The 24,429-nt window shown below is 40.1% G+C and overlaps 1 protein-coding gene across 2 annotated transcripts in view; it reads right to left on the bottom strand.

Moving 5' to 3' along the window:
* SLC1A2 (solute carrier family 1 member 2) overlaps window positions 1-24,429 on the bottom strand; it is a 93,233-nt gene that overhangs the window by 29,373 nt on the left and 39,431 nt on the right. For both annotated transcript variants that reach the window (XM_084288172.1, XM_084288171.1), the window contains exons 2-5: window positions 7,882-8,021; window positions 5,813-5,965; window positions 4,950-5,200; window positions 1,263-1,428 (exon numbers count right to left, since the gene is read on the bottom strand). In XM_084288172.1, the coding sequence (XP_084144298.1) occupies window positions 1,263-1,428; window positions 4,950-5,200; window positions 5,813-5,965; window positions 7,882-8,021 (710 nt within the window). The remainder of the gene's footprint in view (window positions 1-1,262; window positions 1,429-4,949; window positions 5,201-5,812; window positions 5,966-7,881; window positions 8,022-24,429) is intronic.

Below are 24,429 nucleotides of genomic sequence, written 5' to 3'. Positions count from 1 at the left end.
GTGAAACGAGGCATCTTTGAGGCAAGCACAGTGCAGTAGCTCTGGCTCTTGCAGAGCAAGCTGCTTCCCAGAGAAACAAATCATCTCAGATAAGCTTACTGATGCTATCTCACCTGTGTCTGAGTGAAGCAGCCACTGCCAACCTGCTCACCAACACCTGGAGCAGATCTGCAGGCACAGCAGCCAGTCTCAGCAGGAACAGCTCATCAGCTTTAAGGGGTCTGTAAAGGGCCATTTGCCACTAAAAAGTGATGGCCTAGCATTGAGATAAAGCAGTGGAATAGGTACTGCCACATACTGTCCCACTCTGAGGAGAGTGCCTGTAAACACGGGTGTGGGCCTCAGCCCTGTGAACACGCTGCCCCAGAGCACATGAATCTCCAAATGTAGGCGTGCTGATGAGTGGTACAAATTGAGGGCTAATTTGTGACCATCTTCACCCACATCCACAAAGAAGGTGAAGGTGGAGCACTCCTTTCCGAGCTGATAAAACTGAATCTAGGCACAGAGGAGAAAATAGGAGCTGTGTAGCAACTCTTCATTCCCCCACACCCCCGCCCCAGTTTGAACAGGTGCTTCAGGAAGGAGTAGGAGATAGGCAAAACCTTCATACCACCCCCACATGCCGTCTTGTACAGACAAGATGGCACAATGGCAGTTGTTCATAATGTGCAGCTGGTAAAGGTCAGCAGCCAAGATGAAAGAGAGAGGGAGTTGTGACTCAGAGATGTGTCAAGCCTCTCTGGGATTTTTCTTGGGTGGTGTGGTGCACACCCCACCTCTCACTTCGGGCTGTGCCTCAAGCCAAAATCTAGTTCAACTTGCCCAAGAAACCTACTGGAAACAACTGAGCTCAAATGCATCAGGGGGTGGGTAGAGCACAGGCTCTTGAAGCTCTCCCCCATACTGTTTTGCCAATATGCATTAGTATTAGTCTAGGTAGGCTACTTGTAGGATGAAAGGATATTTTGCGTACCTCCTACATGCTTCCCCACAGTGCTCCAAACAATACCTGTAAAGCTGCCAATTCAGAATAATTCTCTTGGTTGTTTCTATGATATAGCCATAGTTCTACTAAGACCATTTGATTTTCATCTCAAAGACCAAAGGGCAGCCGGTAGATGATAACATTTTATGATTATTATTTGTGGAGACTAAACTTGCACTGAGAAGCAGATCAGACAACACTGACTACCCAGTCACAGCCAAAAACTGTGTCATGCATATGATGTACATGTTCGACAGGCAAAAAGTTTCCCTACCCAGGACATTCATGCCATCCTTAAATTCAAGTCCCTTCTTAATGACCAGCTGGGCTTCTGGTGCTTCGCGCACTGTCTCATTCATGATAGCAAAGGCAGCATCAGTAACATTTGGTGGTTCTTCAATGGGTGGTGGCACCAACACTTTCTTGGTAACAGTTTGGATCTGAAAGCAATAAAAAGGGAGGATAAGAATGGAAACAGACCAAATGTAACATGGGAGATCAGGAAGTAATTAAAAAAAATTATCTTGAAATTCCAGGAAACTATATTTTTAAGGATTAGACATGCATTCCACAACCTCTTACCCCTTCTTCCAAAAATAAGTTTGTTTTTCAATAGTTCCAAGTGTCACAAAGTCCTGGGAGTCTTTAGCACGACTCTGGTGTGAAAACTATGTTAAATACTTGATCCATATTGCTACTGCATAGCATTTAACAGATAGTTAGCCCCTTTGTCCAGATGGTTCACACATGGTGCTTCACAGATTGCATGTTACACATAGATATAATTTATTTAGCACCAAAAGGCAGGCACCTCTAAGATCAGTCACAGCAGCAACTCTATAATAAGGCTTGTTATTCAGGATGGGCTGTCCAGCTCAAGTTATCATAGTTTGATGGTTGACTTGAACTCACGACAGTTCCAACACTTTGCTTAGTGACCGTGAGCTCAAAATGAAACACATGGAATCCCAGAGCTTTCCAATTAAAACATTTTGAGTGACAGATAACAGAGTATCTAAGCTGCCAGACACCTACTAAATCTGACCACCTTAAAAAAGAAGACAACAAAATCTGAATGGCTCTGGACCTCTCCTGGCATATGAAAGGCAGGGTTAATGGAAAGATAGGAAGGAATGGTAAAGGGAGAAACAGGCTTGAGTTACAGCTGGGGGCAGGAGGGCAGGAAGGATGAATATAAAGAGGGAGATCTATGATTTGCTCTGTTAGAAGGGACTGCATTTCTTTCCCACTTCCCACCCTGAGCCTTTCCTGCCTTTTCATGGCTCTGAGGCAGGCAGAATGCCTGAGAAGCTACAACTGTTTTGCCACTGTTTCCCATCTGCTCCCTACTTTCCTTGTTTCCTAGAAATGAAGTTTAAGCAAGGCATCAGATCTAGTGTGTTAGCCTTTCAAACAGCATTTGCACCTCCTTCTTGTTGTGATGACAAACTGTAGTACTATAGATGATGATCCAGATTTGATCCACATAACATTGTAACATACCTTACATATCTCCTTTCAAAACCTGCTGTCTGCACCTACAGAGGGGGTTGTAGGCAGAAAGCCTACACAGCTACTGTATGAGAAACTCTTCAGTTGTCCTGAAACCATCCAACATGCCTGCATGCTTTCATTTATTTCCAGATTTGAATTTCTCTGAGACAACTTAACTTTTTATGTAAGGTAGCCAGAATATAAGAGCAGAGTCACAGAAATTAACCTTAAAACATTAAAGCACTCACAAATTCCGCTGCTGTCACTGAAGTCTTCAGCTTTTCATCGCATAAGGTCATAGCACTAAAAATGCTGAGCCTAACATTAAGTTTAGATTACAATTGCCTGAGGCCTGAAAATCATTTGAGCGTTACAGTCATATTTAAACATAGGAGTCCACTTCTCTTCATGGCACACAAGAACTTAAGTCTCTGCTGGAATAGCAGTTTCTATTATAAATTAAGAATTTGTTGTGGACTGTGGAAAAATTCAACAGGTACTGAAATCCCATGATGGCTCAGAGTTCAGTTTCCAAATGAGCTATATCAAAATTGTTATTTAATCCCTTCATTATTTGTAGAACTCCCACATAGGTTACTGCTGCATAGCACCACTGCTGTGCATGCTTCAAAATCACTCTGCAGGAACTCTGCAAAAATTGCTTCCTCCTAAGAGAACCTGGAAACATTGAATGCTCATGGAGAGAGTCTGAATAAAAGTAGGAAGAGAAAATATATGCTGACACCATTACAAGAAGTTAATTTTCCTACTAAACAAAGGGGGGAATAAGTAAAACGTAACTCCCTTACTGAGCAGTTAAGAGCTAATAGAAGGCACAAGTTCCATTTGGAAAGGAGCATGACTGACTTTGTAAATGAAAGGTGGCTCTGTGCAGAGGCATTCAATGGCAATTAGTTTGGAATCTCGTAAGATGAAACTTAGGAAAACCAAAAGCTCAGTAAGGGACTATCCTTGAGGTGCCACCTAAATTACCAGGACTGTGTCCACTGACTTTTACGGGCTTTGAAATAGGTCTGCATAGGCAAGTTTAAAAAACAATCAACGGAATTGGTAATCCATAACAATGGAATTGAATTGAATTGAAGATTGATATTACACACACTGAAAAAGCAATATTAACTTTCCAAGAAAACTATTTGAAATGTGTGGCTTAATTATTTTTTCTCCTGAATTTTGTCCCATTGTCTAGATATTCAGCAACTTTCAACTGACCAGAAATTTAATTCTCTCTTCCACAGTTTAAACTGGGGAAAGGATGGTAAAAAGAGAAAAAAAAAAAAAAAAAAAAAAAAAAATCATAAGCACCCTGTTCTCCCCTCACTCAATTTTGCAAAACACATTTCATATTACATGTGGTGTTTGGCCAACCACAGTTTGACCACAACTGACATTCCCATGATGATTTGGAAATATTGAGAATGTTCTCTCATTAAACCCCAGAGGACTATGTGTTTTAATGTGGAAGTCTGTGAAAGAAGTGAAGCAATCCAAATCCTTTTGGCATCTTAGGTTGCCCTCTGTTCTTCCACCCCCATGGCCTCTTCTCCCTTCCCCCTTTTCTCTTCACTCTTCAGCCATAACCACAGCTCCAGCTGTCATGCCATTTCACTTAGGAACATTTAAGAACAGGTTTGGCAATGAACCCCGTTTCATCCAAAAAAAAAAAAAAAAAAAAAAATCCTCATTACTGCCAAACAGTTTAGTTGTAGGAAAAAGTAGCTCACACAGAAGAATTTTGTTTAAGCAGAAGATCAGCAAGCATACCATCTTCATTTCTTTTTCCCCTCAAAGTGAAGCCATTTTGATAAAGCATTAGCAGAAAGCTTTCAGACAATTATTTACCTACACAGCACGCAACGCATGGTCTAATATGCATCTTTCCCAGCATCCTTCAAGCCTGGCCTGATGGAGCCACCTGTAGGTGGGTCAGCCACTTGAGTGTATTATCCCCATATAATCTGGATTGTAGTACAGCAATAGCAGTTATGAGAGATTGGGTTTCACACTACATTTCCACTGGCAGCCAACCTGAATGAAGATCATCTATACATTATACACAGGCCATTATAAAACCATCAGCTTTGTAAGACCAAAACCAAATTCAACCAGGGTGAATGATCCTTTAAGTCATCATCCATTCAGCCACAACCTAGCATTCATGACCTTATATACTGTATACAAAGTAAGGAAAATTTTTAAGATTACCTAATAACAAACTAAAAATATTTCTTCTAAAAAAAAATAATCTATGAAACAAAATAACTACAACATAAAACAAAGCAGCAATAAATAATATTCATTCATTTACCTGTACAAGACCTAAGACCTGTATTTTTCTTAGCATCATTATTTATGTCATTCAACTAGTGACATTAACTCTACAGACAACCATGGTAAATAAAAGATGTTTAAAAAAAATATATTGCCAAGGAGTAGAAGGATTTACCTGCTGAAAACATGCTTGGACTAGATTTTCAGGGAACAGGTTTCGTATCAGATCCAAGAAGGCATCCAGACTAGATACTTCATCATTCTTTTTCCCTTGACCTAGCTGTTTCCTGAGTTTTGGATTCCCTGGATGGATAGCTAAAACCAGAATCACACCCAGCACGGCAGCAATAATAGTGGTGGACATGTAGTAGACCATGGCTCTTGTTCCCAATCGGCCACTTGCTTTAGCATCTAAACCAGACAGTCCTGCAGGTGTTTTATTTTTAAGAAACAAACAAAGAAATAGAGTTTCAATACCCACTTCAATACTCATCACAGAAAATACTGTCTAATTTACATAGTTTAATGTCTGCCTATTTCTTGTCTGTGCAAAATTCTCACCACTACATAGACTACTGAAGGTTCTCCCTCCAAATCTTATGTGAGCAATGTCTGCTGTTACTGCTTTGAAGAGAAGCATTTGAGATTTCATCTGACTGCACAGGAGACATTGAAAAATATAGAAGATATGATACCATCTTTTGCCCTTCATAGCTGCAAACTGGTCATGTTCTGGCTGACAGCACAGCTTTAAGAATGCTAGGCATTTGACTATCCTACCATATTATTTACAAGGTCCAATCCAGGAATTAGATATTAAGAAAATTCTCATGTTCAAGAAGGGAGTATGTGTGGATGTGTTTGAAAATAAATTCACCAGAGCATCTACCTATTAAAGCCAATAAAGTTAATCAGAAATTAACTCCAAAATACATGTTGTAACTACAAAGTCCCAGGATCACACTATTACTCTTCTTACATCACAAAAAGCAAACCAGGTGATTTCTGTAGCAAGCATCTTAAAGTATTAGATCTTACCTGTGATTAAACTGGAGATAATTAAAGGGAGGATCAACATTTTTAGCATCCTCATAAGTATATCTCCTGGGAAGGCTATTAACATGATGATGTCAGGGTCAATTGGTGTTGCTAGACGAAGAAGACCCCCACATAGTGCACCCAGGATGACACCTGGAAGCAGAATTAAAGACAGCAAGTAGACAAGAAAAATATACCTGAATGTGCATTCATTACCCAGCAGAAAAGCCAAGAAGAAAAACATTTAAAGAAGGCAGCTGATTTTTGGTACAGAGACAGATTTTGGAAGGCTTAGCCTTCTAATTAATACTGGCTGTAACATGCTTGCCATGTATCTCACGATTAAAGAGAAATAGTCCTGAGCTTACGCCTCCTATGTTATTTTGCTTCTGCATCATGTTTTCCCAACAACATTATTGAGGTTTACTAATTCTGAGTAGGCCTTGTAATATGCTGAGGGATAGTCAGACTTGAGACACGAAGAGGTGAAGTGAATTATACAAGGTCATTCAGGCTTGGTAGAAGAGCTAGGGTTAGAGTCCAGATTTTCTGAGTATGACATCTAGCTCTCAACATCGGAATGGTACTGCTTGAAAACAAGGACAGCAGAAGTAGCTATTTTACAGACTAGGAAAAACCCTACAGGAAATATAGAATAGTTTTGCATGGAAAACAGATTCAAGCTTGGCCAGTCATTTGTTAGCAACATGGTCATCTCTGGTTTTATCACTATCAGCATACTATTAAGCAAAATAGGAAATTAAGCGAGAAAAAAAAAAAAAAAAAAGACCTAGCAGATTCCAGCTCCCTTTCCACCCCAAGCTCTGATGGATCCTTTCAAGCAACCAGACACCACTTTTCTACTCAAACCTGAAACTCCCGCAGAGCTGTTTTTCATCCTTTTAAGTGCCTGACCTGAAATATAGTGCATGAAGAAAACTTGATTGAAGAAAAACCTGACTCTTGGTACCAATTTACTGCTCCCTCTCTTTGATGGACTGCATTCTTTTGTTCTAATTGTACTAATGCTCTCAAATAGTCATTACCACAAACAATCCCTTCATCACGTGTAGAAGTGTAGTGTGATAACACCTAAACCTCTCTCTCTATGGACTGAGGCTGCTAAAGCACTGTCTATATGAAAAAAGGCCACATTTACTTCCATAATACAGTCTTTGTGAATGCATATTTTATATTTATATCCAGGATGCTTTGCCTTCTTGATCCCAAGCCCATTAAAAAGTCTCAAGTGTAATAAAACTTGACAGAAAAGCCCAAATTGTGATTTGCAGCAACTATGACTCTTTGAAGTCTCAGTTTGATACAAAGGAAAATATACACATATTTAAAACTTTTTGTGGAATTGCATCAGAAACCTTCTAGAGATGATTCAAAGCAAATACCCTGTATAAACACTTCAGCAGTACGGGTTTTGAAGGATTAAAACTATGGATGTGAAATTTGCGGCTCAGGACCAGCTGCAGTTGGGCTTTCAAACAGTAACAAAATAGAGCATGTCTACGAATTTGCTGCGTTAGGCTGTTAGGCTTTCAGTGAAAATGAGCCAGGCAAGAAGCCAGTGAACCACAATAAAATGTCAAACTGCTCCATATTTGGGAGTTGTTGAAGCCAGGGGCAATATGCAGCATGAGATCACTGAGTGCTGGCTTACAGCTACAGAGAGGGGGACAAACCTTAAAAGCAGCAGAGCAAGAATTGAGAGATAAAAAGATGAGGAGAAAGAAATTCTGAAAAGTTTTTGTCTTTTTCTTTTCAAGTAACTGAGAGGGAAAAAAAAGTGCAGTGCTGTTAGTTGTACTGAATTACATTGATCTGGCTCGCCTTGGGATGTTAGGTTGCATTCCATTAAAAAAGGAGATGGTGTGTAGCTCAGTGGGGTGGACTTGTTCCATGCTGTGTTAATAACACTCTGCACACCTGAACTAGAGTGACAGTGCCTGAGGGCATCCTACTTCAGCTAGAACAGCTGAGGAGTGTGGAAAGGGGCTGTGGTCCTCCAGGAACAAGTACAGATACACAGAGCATCCAGAGAAGCAGCTGTAGCTTACCGAATACAGTAAGAGTCAGGAGCAGATTCCTGCGGAGCGACCGGCAAAGCTGCACACATATGTTCCTGGATCTGTGCTCCACTGGACTCAAATGACTTTCATGCATCCGCACTTCTACTTGCTTAGGCATATTGTTGGCACTAGAATAAAAAATGAAAATCAAGTAAAGTTATAACACAAGATGCCAAGAGTGAGAGGAAAGTCTGGATTACTTCCATCATATATAACTAGGGAATCTGATGCATATTCCATTGCTTCCCACATTTCATAAACACTTTATCTTCACTGCTTTAAGGAGAGGCCTCTGAAATGCTAATGTCTGAAATGGTCCTTCTAAAGGTTTAGCCATCAGGGTATTTTTTTTTGTGGTTCTCTCTTAAACAGTGGAGATATAACTAGAATGAATTCACAGGACACATCATGCCAACTGTTTCATGAAATAAAATATTTGTCTTGATCTGGACGATTTGGTTTTCCCAAAGATCGTGGCTGTCTACTGAAATCAGAGAGACGTCTGAAGACCAAAGTTTCTATTAACAAGAAAATGCAGATTTCAATTCCATTCCAGAAAAGGAGTTTAAAAACAATGATTTATTTACAAAATATCCCATTCCAGACTACTTTGCTTAATCTTTCCAAAACTTTTCACTTCAACATTTAACACTTAATGTAATATAATCAGAATGTTGAGGTCAAAAGAATCTTTTTCAACCTGGTTCTAATGAGATTTGATCAACTGCCACTGAAAAATCATCTGAAAACTACACATCCTCTGTGAAAAACTTTGGTTTCATTGAATTGGCAGTGTTTAGAGGAAAAGATTTTGTTGTTGTTGTTTTTGTTATTGTTTTTACCAATTGTTTTATATTTGAGTAAGTGATACGCACATGAATGCAGGAGTTTGAAAGCCATACAACTAACTTTAACTTTTCAATGCCCAAGAAATCATTAGTAACAGATTCTCTTTTTATATACAAAATCTTTAAATATACTTGGAAAAAATACACTAAAAATACTACCATAAATAAAACAGAGTTTTTTCAAAATTTTGGTCTGTCTACTTCAATGGGACAAATGGGTGAAGAACACTTTTAGCATTTTTATCATGAAGAAAAATAAGAAGAAAAAAAAAAAAAAAAAGATTGAGATCTGGTCTTGCACCAGATTAGAACAACATTTCAGAAAAAGGAAACCAAATCTGTCTTTACAGTAGTAAATTGAGGTTTATGGGCCTAAAATAGGCCTGAAAAGACAGACAAAATTATGATGCTCTAGCACTTTTTAAGATGTTATTAAGATATTGTCTCACTGTGAGTCTGTCTGGAGCGTACCAGTGTAACTGCCACAAAAGATAACAAGCTAAAGCATCTCCAGGGAAGCAAAACATTTCTGTATTACATATAGTACCAGTTCATTTTCTTCATAAAGTTTCTCAACAGAGAGTTATAATTAGACCTGTAAGAATTCTGTGCTTTTGACACAAACAGCTCCACGATGTTGCCACTCAAAGTGAAATGGCATTTTTTCCCAATACACCTGGTTGTTAAAAAGCAGCACCAGCAGAAAATATATTAGGTTAGGAGATACTTTTTTATTATTATTATTTAAGGTGTGGGGGGATTTCTAGGTGTTGCAATTTTGATTTTGTACCTTTTAAAATATTTTACAGTGGTAAAATGTACTTCTGACTGGAATAACAAACTAGAATACCAGTGCATATTCTTGCAGATTAAATGAGAAGCATGCCTACATCTCGAATAGTTATGAATGCAAATATCAGAGGTAAACAAGAATTATCCATGGGATAAATGTTCATAGCAGTTATCTGAGGTGCTGTAAGAGAAATTAGATAGTGTCTGTAGCACTCAGACACATGGGTAACAGAGCCATGAAATCACAAGCGGAAACATGCCACAAAATCAAGGAATGTGGAATCTAAACTTTGCAACTGGGTACCACGTCTAGTCTCACTTGTATGCTGAATGCAAGAGTGTCACTTGATTAGACTTATATTCACCACAGGTTGATCATACATATTCAGCTGAAACTGAAATATGGGCAGTTGAAAGTAGTTCAAAATAAATTGTTAGAGACAACTAGGTGGAACTAGAATTTGTCAGTAGGCAGACACACCTGATGATGTTGTATATCTCTGCAGGATTTTGCTTTGGGCTAGGTTGAGTCTGGTTTCCCTGAGTGGATGCTGTACCTTTCCCACCCAACCCCATGCCCATAGCTTCACAGTGTCCAAAGAAAAGCCACCTCACCACCTTCTTCCTCAGCTGTGGGCTATTCTAAATGCCTTTTCCCAGACTCACAGACAGAAGCATATCATTCCCCTGCCACCATTGCTCAAAGAAGTCCTTCCATGAAGAAGCAGGCCTTTGATCATGCTCTTGTATTCAAGCCTTATTTCTATTCCCACTTATGTTTAAGTAACATCTTGGTCTTTGCTGGCTAGATCCTCCTTGCACTCTGACCAGCAACCAAAAAGCACAGGTTCATGAAGTGAAGGGGGGTTGGACCTCCTCCTACAGCCGCAGTGACCACTTCAGCATCACCCCCCAAAGTGGACTGAACCCAGCTCTGCTTGAGGTTCTCAGACAACACAGAGCTTTTACATAACAACAAACCTCATATATCCAAATGCCCACTGAGAAGAGAAGGAAATGAGGACACAAAGCTCTTTAAGGACATTTCTAAACTTCCAGGAACTTAATACCATGTTGTGTTTCTCTCTAAAGTGTGAAAAATGTGTTTTGCACTCGCCAGCTCTTCAAGATTGTAAGCAAACCTCCAGCATGGACTGAAATTGTGACTGTTATGTTGTTTTTGTATTTTTGTTTTGTTTTTAAAGAAAAAGATGTAGTACTAAAATGTGTTAACTGTATGGATCTGTTACAAAAAGTGTTGACAGATGAACATAATCACGTACAAAACGGGACCACAAAGGATAATTATCTAAGCATCTGCACTGTTAGCACTGCTCTTAGCAACAAGATTTTTATCACTAGACCAGAGACAAGGTATCTTCCAGACTTTTGAGGATGTTGCAGAGTACAGAGTGCCTCTGTTTGCACCTTGCAAATGCTATTTACCTCTAAAAGGATGCAGAACTTTTAGCATCTAAAGTCAGACATCACGTAATGACATAACTGCGAGACGTTCCTGGAGAAGTCAACGAAAGATGTGCAGATCTAAGATCTTAAAGAGAAAGGTACAGTTCCCTCCGAGCAAGAACAGCCAAATACCCTCCACTGCCTATCAGAAGGCAATGTTAGCCACAGAAAGCACTGAGTGGTTGTTTTGTTTACCCACCCTGAGGAGAGGAGTGTAAGACTGTGAATGGCCTAAACTACTGTGGTCTGATCTCATGATGCTCCAGCATCAGAGCACCTGCACCCCAGAACACAGAAGCAGCATCGCCCTCTCCTTCCTAACACGTCTCTGTCGCTGGGACCCCTGCCCCGTTCAGCCCTGCTCTCAGTGCCCAGGGCAGGCCCAGTGGCACAGCAAGTCCCACCAGCAGAAGAACTCCCATTTTCCCGAAGGCACACTAACATTGCTGCAAATCATCTCAGCCATGCAGCAGTTCTGCCTGCAAGTGCCCTACGCACCCTACACAGATCTGTCTGTTTCCCTCATGTCACTTTTGGACACTACTTTCCTCCTTCACACCGCACAGTCGCCTCCTCGCATGTCCAGGCAGAAACTCTTATTCCCTGACCTCTGAGGTGGCAGCAGCATCAAACTGAAGTTTTCTCACCAACACGTGCTTGGTGAGGAGCACATCCTTTACACAACAAACAAACAAGAGAAAACTTGTGCTGCAGATTACTGTAAATTCAGTGAATATGTTACTCCAGCAACCCCCCTGGATCTGGCCTAATCCTTTGCTATCTTTCCAATACATCAGTGCATGCTCACATGCTCCGCTTTCTCCATACCATGCAGGCCACAGTGCTGTGCAAAAGCATGCAGGGAAGGGGCTTAAACATGTATTAAGCATCCTCGTGCTTCAGATTTTTCTGCCCAAGGAACAAATCAATGCACACCAGAGCAGAGCTTCAAGGCGCCCCAGCTCGTGGGCAGTGCTGGGGCCCCAGCACAAAGCCAGGAAGGTACCAACAACGTCAGCCCCTTCTGTGTCACTGGACACTGCTAATATAATCTTTATGTCAATGGTACCTCTGTAGGTAGGTGTCATAAAACAGCACTGGATGCATTTCAGCAGCTGTGATCTCTCAAACATGCAAATGATTACCTTGGTTAAATAAATTGTTGTTCCACTGCGCTGATCTTCCATGGTTACTCAAACCAGCAGAGCATTCTGAAAGCTCGTCTGAAACCCATCAGACCAAAACCTCTTTTAGCCTAAATTCACTGAAGCCAGAACACTATAATATAAATTAACTCTGCTCATTATTTTCATGTGTCATAGTGACAAGCAGCCAAACAGCTAAGCTCTGGAATAGGCCCACAGAGAACTGTAAGGACTGAGACCTCTGAATAAAAGAGAATGCTTTCTGCTGACTCCTGGCATTTGAAAACATTGACAGGACTTTAAAAAATAAAAAATAAACTGAATACTGGAAAATGCGTAGCCACGTGAAACAGTACGTACCAAGAGCTAGATGCATATAGTGGCTTTTGAATGATAAGTATGATCATCTGCCTAGCCCAGTCCACAAACTCTTCTCCCTTTTGAGGCAGTGCTTACCCCTAGGAAAAGGAGAGGAACTCCTCTGAGCCCAGAAGAATTCATTTTTATTCACCTTAGGAGAGTACAGAAGCATCTCCAAGTGAATACAATCTGTTTTTTCATCTACTCCAAATACCCTCTACCCTGCCAAGGCAGTATATGTGTGCATTAATAGAAACAAGTAACAAAATTCAATTTTCCTGCCTTTTAAGCAAGGAATCCACCTCTTGCCCAAATAACCAGGAGATTAGCCACTTGCTCATTCCAGTATCCCGCATCCCCACAGTATGCCCAAGGTACAAGACGAAAATCTGTCCAAAAGTGTTTGATTTTAGATTACCTAAATGTTTAGAGTTACTTTTGCCTGTTAGATATACAGGGCTGTAAATTATCTGTAGTTTTTAAACTGTAGTTTGTTTCTCTTTCTGGTTATTACACATAATGGTGTAAAAATGTAGGAAAACTATTTATTAAAACACAAGGGCCCCTGGGGTTTTCAGTCCTGTTTCCTCCAAACATTTTTCTTAGGTTTTATTTTCCCTCCCTCTGGGAAAGTCTGCTGTTATATTTCATTTCCACTCTTTTTTCTTTCTCATATTCCCATTGAATACTCTAGACATAAGGGAGTGGAAAAATGTGTTTGCTTTTTTCCTTGGTTACAAAATATAACTCATTTTCTCACAAAAGTTAAGGGTTAACAATTCACATAGCACTTGAGTGACAATATCCTTTTATTTCCAGTCAGTCATGGGGAAAGAGCTCCCTATCACAGAACACTTAGCTTGGCATCAACCTAGAGCAGAGACTGGAGGGAAAGAATAATCCATGATCTAAATGAAAACTGTAGGCAAAGATCATAATGAGGCTAGTGAGAACAGATGCTGAGGACAGGGTAAATTAGCAGTGACCGTGTTTAATCTGTATAAGGTATTTTAGCTGTGTCAATGAACCAAGCTGGATTACTCAGTATAAAATACTGCTTTGGCTAATTTGGTTATTTGGCTTTTGGTTAGGATTGGATGGTGAGCTCTTGAGAGAAGAGGCTCTCGTTAGCATAACAAATATCTCTTTTAGAGCAGGACAACAGAATGAGGGCATTCATATATTTAGGACCTAGCCGAATAGCTCTTGGAGGTATATTAAGGGTTATTTACTAGAGTCACTTGGGGTTTCTGTAAAATCTTCAATAAGCATTTAGGGGAAATAGCACTCTCTTCCTGGAATGCCATGAATAAAACACTAGTTTATCTTTTGTAGTAATTACTTCAATCTGGGCAGCTGGAGCTATTCTTCAAAAAAAAAAAAACTTATTTTGGACAGAATGGCTAAGTTTCAGCTCAGGTTCTGAAAACAGCTCTTGAACTAGATGTTTGCTGTCAAACCAAGCACGGCTCTATTCTGGAGCGATGAGTAAGCAGCAGGTATAAATGTCAGCACTTGTTCCCGGTAGGACTGGCCTTTTTAAGATGGGGGAAAAAATTGTTTTCTTGACCTCAAAATACCAGGTACTACTATCTAATGCTCAGACAGGTGGTACAAACACAGTCACTGAAAACTCATGGCAAAAATGATATCACGAAGTTTGGTATATAGTAATCTTGGTGAGCCCTCACTCACTGAGCTTATTCTGGCAGTCAGTGGAATTGCATGGGAGTAAACGAGAGCTTAATCTGCCCTCAAGGACGTTTGTTAGCAGCAATGCTTGGATCAGGGTTGTATCTCTTCCCCTGACCATGGAGCATGGGAGAAATGGTGCCATTCAAGTGACTCAGGGCCACGTGCTGTGTCTGTAACAGCATCGATCCACTCCGCCTCACCCAGGCAGCTGACTGTAGGAAAGGGTCTACTGTGGTTGCTAGTTGAAAGATGAGTGACTAGGGAAACCGATGTATAACATCACCAAGGCAAGAGCAATTTCATTACCTGAATGTCAGGAGTCTGGATCATCTGCCACAACTCTTGTGAAACAAGGCTCAAGCACCAGCTTACCGGGAAACTCCCAGTGTGAGGTGAAGTAGAGTTATCTGTTGCTTAAATTTCTTGTATCAAGACAAGAACTGTTGCATTTCTTTTGGGAGTGAGTCTGGGAGTATTTCTTGTTCCACTGCTGCAGTGTGAGGTTTTATATTTTTAGATTAGATACATTTTTCAAACCACACTGGAGCTGGAAAAGCTTACCATGTAGAGCCACAATATGAGGCTGCACAGGTCATGCAGGTGAAAGAGCTACAATATTTTTATTGTGCAAAGTATACATTAGCTTTGGCATCATTCCTGCTGTGTGACAGCCAGTTGCTAAATGGCATTTTTAACATCAATACAATACTCTGGTCAGCTCTCAGACTCTTCACAAATGCAAAAGAAATGCAAAAACAAACACACAACTGCTACAAACAGAAGCAACATAAGCTTTAGTCCGCATTAATGAAGGGCTTATTTTAAGCCTCTTGCTGTCACTAAGCCCCTATATTCAATTTTAACTGCATTATGTAGGTTTTTCCTTGTTATTTGTAGGACAGTAATGAATTCTAAGTGAAGATTTAGTCATTGACCATGGATCCTGACTTGGCCTACAGAATGGTGTTATGAGCAACACCCTGCAACATGACTTGCTTTTCACAGTGGGAGAACTTTTCTCCCTGTATCATTTTACAACCATGTTGTTTTCTCCAGGTTAGCATTTTGTATACATTCTGCAAGTTTAACACGATCATATTTAAATATCCGACCAGCAGCATCCTCACTGAACCTGCAGGGAAAAGTGGCCTGAGCGAACCCACTCCTCTCCAAATTCATTAGCAGTTACATGCATCACTTTCTTCTGACTTTTTAAAAATATTGTTCCTTTAGGACATTTAGGAAAACAACTCTTCACGATCTACCTGAGTTTCCAAACTTCAAACTTTGGCTCAATTTATTTGCATTTTTAAAACTCTAATAGAGTTGGCATGAGGTTTCTGATGACTAAATTTTGCCTTTAACATTTTCTCCAGCTTTTGTATCTGGCTCAAGAAGCATAGAAGCACAGTTGCACAGTGGGGAAAGGGTAGTTTAGAGACTATTTGAAAGCAGGAGCAAAGGAAAATGAAAGATAAGGCGACAGGGTTTTTTTACAAGCTTTTTTTTTTTTTTTTTAATTTTACGTATTTATGCAGGTCTTTCCACATATAATTACGCTGAGGAGCTGAGATTGTTTTCCTTTTTTTTTTTTTTTTTTTTAAATGCCTGATTGACAAATATATATTGACTTTGTATTAATTGGGTTGCAGCAACACCTTTGAATAACAAGAAGTAGAGGTCCTGGCTCTGCCAGGTGGGCAGGAATTGATTTCTACTCACAAACACGGTCTCACGCTCTGTGCACGCCTGCGTGCATGACTCTGAGTAACCTCTTTAGACAGACTGCAGTGCATGGATGAAGCCTCCTCCTGTGCAATATTTTTCCCATTAACTCACAACTTAGATTTTATATAGTGCTTTATGGTATTTTATACAGAATACAAAATTAGTCCCTGTGGAGAAGTTGTGACCTAAAGTTCACTTCTGTTGGAACCCTGTACCATAAACCATGAGACCAAGAGATCACATTGAATCATGCTGGTTTTTCTTAGAAAGGTAACTGTGTTTTACACCAGCGGTTATGTAACTGCAGACCTAGAAATGCAAAGGCAAGCAAAAGCCTGACTTTTGCGTTACCTTTGGTAGTGTCACGTAGCTAGGGAGGAAAGGAACCAGGATAACACCTTGGTGTTTGACAAGAAGAGAGATGGAAATTTCTGCTGGCGATTGCAGGAAGGAGAGGGATGTGCAGCACTGAGCCCTGTGCCTGGTGGCTGCCACATTGTGAGCCACGGACTGCTTGGCAGGTGGGACTGCAGGCAGCTGTGCCTTCTTCAGGCACCTCTTACCCAGTGACATGAGGAACTGACTTTAACACCTCACAGAGAGTGTCTGTGTGCATGCACAACAGAAAGTTAACTAATTTTTTAATAGAGCGGCATGACAGAGCCTGACAGGAGATTAATTTCTGGTTCCCAAGAGCTAGGGGAAGGCAGCTATCCAGACCTCACAGAGAAAGGCATCCTGAAAGCTTCTATGGCCTGGGGCAAGGAAGATCCCCAGCACTTGAACAGGGCAAAACTTTAGTGCTGGGAGATGCACTCATTGCAGAACTACCTGAAAGGCCCAAACAGGTTTATTGTGTCTGTACACATTGACCAGTCTACGGACTGGAGTGAGTGAGCAAAGACTCGTGCCCTTCCCCTTGCAAGATTAGCTGTTGATTTTAGGAAGAGAGAATTTGCAATATAATTCACATTTTAGCAGACAAAAAAAAAAAAAAAGCCTCCATAATTCTTCCTATTTGCCAGGTCTTCTGATCACATCAGTGGAATATCTGGCTACAAACTCTTTTTTTTAACAAGTCTTTAAATTTGGCACTGATATTTATTTTAGTGAAACTTCAACTCTATCCACTTACTCTCTCTGCTTTCCTAGTTCTGAATCTCAGGCCTAACCAACCTAAAAAAGCAAATCCTACTATGACACAGTAAAGATTCAAATGTACTTTAAGTTTCCTTGATAGAACCTTAAAAGGAATATCAATTCTTTCTGGAAAAGTGGCTGCTGGTTTGTTTCTTGTATGGAACAAAAGAGGTGCACTTCCATCTACAGCGATCATAGTCTATCCATCATCCAGAATATAAAACAAAAAGTGTATTTTAAAACACACAGTATAATAACTGCTATAAATATGATCATTTATTTATGTAATGATGCACATGTGGAATATCTTTTCAACTGCCAAATTTCTGATAGGGCTTTACAGTGGTGTAACAACCTGGGAACACTGCCTTGCATGCTTCATTACCCCAGAATTATGTACTGAGTCTGAGACGGAGAGTAATAGAATTAAAGATGAATCATATTATTACTATGGCAAAGGATATAATAATGATGTGCTTTGTGCAAAAATTATCTACTTACATGCTCAGAAACTCGGAGACAAGTAAAATCATGATCTTCCATTTGCTTCTACCTGGGGTGTGCCAGGTAGCACAAAGAAAAAGGCTATGAAATGACTGGGGATTAACATAGCTCTCAAGGGCACTGAGCAAAGATTATCAAACCAGTTAGATTAGGCAAAGATCAGAAATGTGCTCCTAGCACACTGGCTACACTGGCTAGGGTCAAAAATGAGTAGAAGTGTTTTTATATATATATATATATATAATTCAGAGTAGTTCACAGAAAAGCAGACTGAACTCCGAAATAGTAATAATTACTTTTGTTGTGACAAGAGGAAACAAAATGCAAGCTCTAAGTTCTCCTAAGAATTTATTTCTCAAGTGATGGCTCTTGAAAGACTTTCTCCTGTGGTAAGGTCTCAGAGGTTTGTCAGTAAAAGCAACTGTGCCAGTGATTTTGGACCACATCACTGGCACAGAACAAGTTTCTAGTGGGCATGTAAACCCCAATGGCTGAATTGGAGCTCTACAGTTAAATTTTGACTAAATCTGAATTCAATTATTTAGTATTCATTTAGACACTGCTAGGGAAATACATATCTAATCTTTTCTTTGCTTATTTCTTTCCTCATCAAATTTCTATCTTACCCATTTAGTAACGCAAGTGTGATATGTGTCAATGAGCAGAAAAAGTACAAAAAAATAAGGAAAACTATCCACACCTCTCTAGGAATTACTATTGCTCTTGGTATCCACTTTCAAAATTCCCTATAGCTTTGACAGCATCAAGCAAGTACTGATCATATACATTAGAAGTCTTCTTATTGCTCTGTTGCTTTAACTTTCAAAAAGAAATTCCCCCTTATCCTAAAGCTTCATCTTTCTTTTCCGTATGCTGTAGAAGGCACACAACCAACCAACCACTTGCTTCTCAAAATATCAAAAAAAAAAAAAACCAACATTTTTGTTTGTAAAAGAAATTATAAGAAGTTAAAAGTGCTAGGTTTGCTATACACATTTAACTAGAAAAATGAAGTTGCGAAACTAAATAAATAAATAAAAGCTCCTTTCTGACTTCCAGTGGCTGAAGTCTGAGATAACTGACCTTTCACATTTTCAGCATTTTCCTCTAAACCCTGCAAAGGACACAAATAGGTTCAAGTTTGACTAGACTTCAGATAAACTTAATAAAAAGAAGCCAATTCACTAAAAAACGCATTCTCTTCCATGGGATTTTTGTCAACAAGCCAGCACATAACATCGAGTCCAGCACTAATTCTGTTCTAAAACATTTCTCAGTGCTTCCTGTGTGGGAAATCTCTCTTCCAGAAAGCATTATGGAGAGAGTCAGAAACTGTTTGCACAAAGAACAACTACTAAGAAGACTACACGAAAACAGTCGAATGTCTATGCAGAAAATGTCAGAGCTTGGATTAGTGTACGGAAATTCAAAGTCCCCGTTTGCTCCTACGTACCCTAACAGATGTTAATGCTGCTTTGACTGTAAATAATGGTGGTTCTCTGCTCTTTCCAAAATCTCTCTTAAAGCATATTTTAAACAACTATAAACTAATTTGCTACTGCAATCTCTGAGTTCCAGAAACCTCTATTCAAGTATGGAGTTCTGTTAGAATAGGATTATATTTGTTCACCAGTACAATGTATTTGTTTATTTCACGAGCAGGAAAAAAAAAAAAAAAAAAAAAAAAAAAAAAAAAGACTCTTTAAGCTTTTTCCCTCACCATATGGCATATTCTAGCTTAAAACACATCCTGCTCAAGAAACTTCTCATCATTCTTTTCTGTTACTCATTTTGTAATTATTTTTCCAGAGTCCCTGCTTTTCTTTAATGCCAATACACTTTTATTATAGCCAGATATTCAGATTGCTTTAATCATAGCTATTGCTCCGGCAAAATTACTTTGGCCAAAATCTGCTCATGTTCTTTACTGAGAACGATCTCAACAAAAATTAGTTGGGCTGAGCCCCGAAAAAGTAAAGAAACTTCATTTTGAAGACACAGTAACTTCCTGCAGTATGTTAAAGAGATTATAGAAATAAACTGTAGCATAATAGAATCTCTCGTGACAAATTATTTTAGCTCCTGAAGCTCAGCATGAGCTGTTTTATCCTTTTTGACAGCTGTTGCTTGGAGCAGTATTTATGATCACACACAGCAAGCTTTGATGAGTGCATGCCATCTGCTGGAACCAAGAAGGCTTTCTACTGAATAAATCCTGAAATGCAGCAATAATTTTCACCCAGTGTAAAGCATCTTATTTGTTGTCTCATGTTCCTTCATAATTAAATTAGGCTTTGGAGCCTTCTTCTCATACTGTACCTGTGAAACTAATGAAAACAGCAGCAAACACACTGCAACTACAGGTTGGGGAAAGGCGAGGAAAGTTTTCTATTCACATTGAAGAAGCTGCATGAAATGGAATGGACAGCTGAACTGGTTGTTCAGGTGATCTGATTATATTGTTGCCTCCTCATCAGCACGTCTGCCAGGAAACTGCAGGTTGCACCCAGAAAAACAACTGTATTTAAGATGGGAGCTCATGAATACAAAATAGCTTTCACAAAGAAGCGTGTATTTAGGATTATGGACCTGAACGTGGCTCAATGGGCTGTGTTCTCTTATATATTATACATGTGACGCCCTCGGGGCATGTGGCTCTCTGCCAAAGGATCCAGTTCAGGGGCTGTATGCAAGATTGGACTGCCTCCGTCTCCCCGGGGTCTGAGTACACTCATTTTACAGATGCAAAAGAGTTGACAGAATTTCAGGGCTGGAAAGAATAGGATTATTCTTGGCATTCCCTAAAGCTCTAACCTAACAAGACATTTTCTGAAGCATTTTATTTTTGCTGTTTATTTGCTATTGTCTACTGGACTGTGGTATAGCACTGTGGGTAGCCTCGGCTGAACTTCAGCTGAGCTGGCAGTGCCTTCCTAGGGAGATGCCCCTCTTTGGGACGGAGCAGCACAGCCACTTACAGGTGTGCTGAAGGCAAATCTTCGTGTATAAAAGTTCTGAGGCTCAACCCCTCAGTACATTACTCTGAGCTGTAGCAGGAGGCTTTCTGCAGGATGCAACTGCTGTCACTGCATGGGGGCAGAATAGCCTCTGTGAAAATTAGGATGGATTTCCTGACCTTGGCTGGCTTCCATGACCAAAACTTGAATTTTTTTCAAAGTTCTTAGGAGAGATCTAGAAAGGTTAAATTACCAATTATTCTGTAGTCCTCACTGTAGTGGCTTCTAATATGAAGGCTGAAGCAGGTCAAATTAGAGGGCCTAGAGTTTCAGATCCCTGACAGTGACGAGCTCTGCGTACCCAGAATGTGAAAGCAAGACAAGAGTGCAGCATAGCATTTCCAAAGTACTGTTCTGGTATTCATCAGTGTGTGGATGTGGATTTCTAGTGTTGTCTCCACATAAGCTTTAAGACTCCTTCAGTGCAAAGTTAGAAAAGGACAGTCCAAGCACACACCATGAGCATTTTTCCCCTTTCTTGTGAGACTTGTAAACCAGATTGCTTAAGAGACCAAGCCTGAGATGGGATTGGGAACCTCTGCAGAACATGCTATACACGTGGAAAGCTTGAACAGAGTTTTAGCTTGAATTATGCTCAGCTACACCTCAAATCATAAATTACAGAATGATCTTAACCCCCACCACATTTACTACGGCTATATGTTTTCTATAGCAAATTCCAAAGCATATTATGTAAACATCATCTCCAATGAAATGGTGACGTATTGCAGAGTGCTGCAGTCCAAGGAATAAAAAGCCAAAGCTAAACCCTAAAGCTTTTATTCAGTTTTACTGAGGTTTCTGCTAAAGCCACTTGAACATTTACCTGAAGTTGGAGCTGTGGAAAATCATTCACTTTTAGAGGAAATTATTGCCAAGAAATAAAAACCGCCCACACCACTAACCATCAAAACAATGGATGTCCTTAAGCGGGTTTGAAAAGGGCTAGTAAAACCGTGTGAAGCGTTAAATCCCTCGGTGTAATGACTGGCCTGTTCCTTGGCCAATGTCAGAGGAATTGCACAGCACTGGAGGCTCACTCACAGCACATGCCACAGCCAACCACAATCTTCTGGACTTTTGCTTTAACGAATAGTGATCTCCTGGGACACAACTATGTGTTAACTCAGCAGCTCTTACACAAGTCCTCAAAGTGAAGTATATGTTTATCTGGGAGACTGAACTGGGCCCTAACCAGTGAACCACAGGAAAATATAACCCTAGAATTTACTAGGCTATTTTTTCTGACAAAAGGTTTACAACAGAATTGCAAACTGAAAGTAGCCACTGTCTAAATTATGATTGTGGGAAACAAGGGTTTTTTACTGTACTCATGCTTTTTTTTTTTTTTTTTTTTTTTAATTGACTAAATATTAGGCTTCTAGGTACTTTGGGACTTTGAATTCAATAGTACTTTAAAAGATCCTAATGATTTTTTCCATTATATGCAGACCACCTAGATAGTTCTGACTTTTAGGGCTACATAGGCTTTATCTTACATTGCTTTTATTTATTGCATTTTCATTTTATTTCTTGAACATTTCCCCAGCACTTCAGCCAATAACTCATTGCTACAGCAGTGCCGTTTGTGGAGCCCCAGCTTGGCACACAGCTTCTGAACCCAGGCACTCTGACCCGAGCTCAGGCTGCCAGGACAGCACAGCACAGGTGTCCTCAGTGGCAGCCAGCAGACACTTACATCATTTACATTTACAGCTTATTCCCCATCAGCAAAGATTATTCAGTCAAAAGCTACAAAGTAGGGAAATAGCCATGGTGGACACATAGAAAATACAATGGACTAGGTAATTCTGTGGTTGTGCCCGATTCTGGGGCAAAATAATGCTCAGGGTAGGCTGAGTTTGTAAATAGCTTCAGATCAATGACTTCATACATTGCAGTTATCATGCTGAGTTTTATAGCACCCCACAGCACTTCAAAGAAATCAAAGAAATGAAGAAATCTGTATTAAAAATCCATATAGCACATAACTTAGCTCAGTGTCACCATAAACAGCACAGCATGTGCTAGTTTAATTGCTTATCATCAGCTAAGCATTTAGTGTACAGACTGAAGTGGGGAATATGACGCTTTTCTGCTTAACAAAACTAACTGAAGAATCATTCTTGTCAAATGCTCCTTAAACCTCTCCTGCCCTTCCCATGTATCCTGCAGTGCCAATGAGTCAGTTTAATCTCTGGTACTTTTCCGTCTGATTAATTAACAGGTGACACCAATCAAAGAGCAAACGTCTGTACCAGTGAAATTCTTTAAAAGCAATAGGAATGAAAAAATTGTGCTTATGCATTTGTGTGTCTTTCCTCAGGCATCATGAAGTCCCTGACCTGAACTTACCATGTATTTTGCTCACTTCTTCCCACTCTTCCTGCCTAGCTCATTTCACACGCTAACCCTGCTGTTTTCTGATTACTTAAAACTATAGCTTTTCATTGCTATATTTATCATAACACAGTCCAACAAGTCAATCTTTTCTGGTGCTGTCATTCTTAAAATACTGAACTCGGGTCCTTCTGCGCTTAATGCTCCCTTATGCTGTCAGCACACTCTAAATGTAACCGCATCTCCCTGCCAGAGGACAGAAGGTCATTACCCAAGCAATTGTCTCCTGCGGTCACATGCCTTTCAGTCATTGTACTGTGCATATGACACCGGTCACGGTGTGTTTCAAAATACACGAGTGTCCCTGAGGACATTTACAAGAGCTCTCTGGCCAACACCAAGCATGATGAGCAAGCTCCTTCAGCTGGCGGAAAGCAGCAGCTTCGTCAAAATCACAGTTTGCCTCAGAAGAATTACCAAAAACACCCTCAGCATGCATTTCCTCTGACCAATTTCTCTCCCTCTCGTCCCATTCTTCTGTCTCCAGTCCTCTCCCCATGCCCACTCCTCGCTGCCCCGCCACTTGCCAGCAGCACAGCTCTGCCACGCCACCATGTACACACAGGGTGCTTTCCCAGCTCTTAGGTGAAAGTCACTTTCTAGGAGTGCATGAGACCGACAAGTGGGAAATTTCATGCCAGAATCAATGCGTCAATCCTCTTACAGCAATTATTGCATTTATCATATTTCCTGGCAGGTTCACTTGACCTTTTAAGGGGCAAAAGTACAGTTCATTCAAATTGATTGCCCTGAGCTCTCTTTGTCAGCTGCAGTAAGCATAAAGCTACAAATGGTCACACTGTCTTCTGGTCTCCTGGCATGGGATGAAGTGTTATGTCTGACATGCTTCAGCAAGGTTTTGCCTGGTAATCACGGCATCATCTACAAGGAGAAAAATCTCTTCTGCCTCTTGCTACACAGTAGAAATCTGTGGGAGATGAATGGCCATATCTTTGGTAAAATATTATACATTTCTTCTAAAGTGAGTATTTTACACACTAGTATATTATGCCAGCAATAAATCTGGGCTAAACTGAAATTAGGTTCCTGGCAGGGAGCTTGAGTTTTTAATCAGATAAACATAAATTTGGGAATTCTCAGAACTTCCTCTATTTTTTTGAGTTCTGGCCTTTAATTCTCAGGTGATAATTAAATCATTTTACAACACAATTCCCTTTATTTCAAGCTTGGATTTATTCCAATTCTGCCTCCTTCTTTCTTATTCTGCTTGAAACTCTCCAGCAACTGGAAATCAGAATATCTAAAGAAAAAAGGTATTTTCAGCTGAGCAGGAGGAAACGACTCTTGCTCGTAAACTGAACAGCACAAATGTTGTGTTTCAGAGGGAAGAAGACTGATTCCAAATGGTCAGTGATGTGTCCACTTCTAGAAGTAGGAAACATGGCTTCTTGTGAAGGTATGCCCCTTGCAACCTCCTCA

The sequence above is a fragment of the Netta rufina genome, assembly GCF_964035555.1.
Source record: "Netta rufina genome assembly, chromosome: 5".
Lineage (NCBI taxonomy): Eukaryota > Metazoa > Chordata > Aves > Anseriformes > Anatidae > Netta > Netta rufina.
Note: the sequence above shows the minus strand (reverse complement) of the source record. Positions and strands in the feature narration are given on the sequence as shown.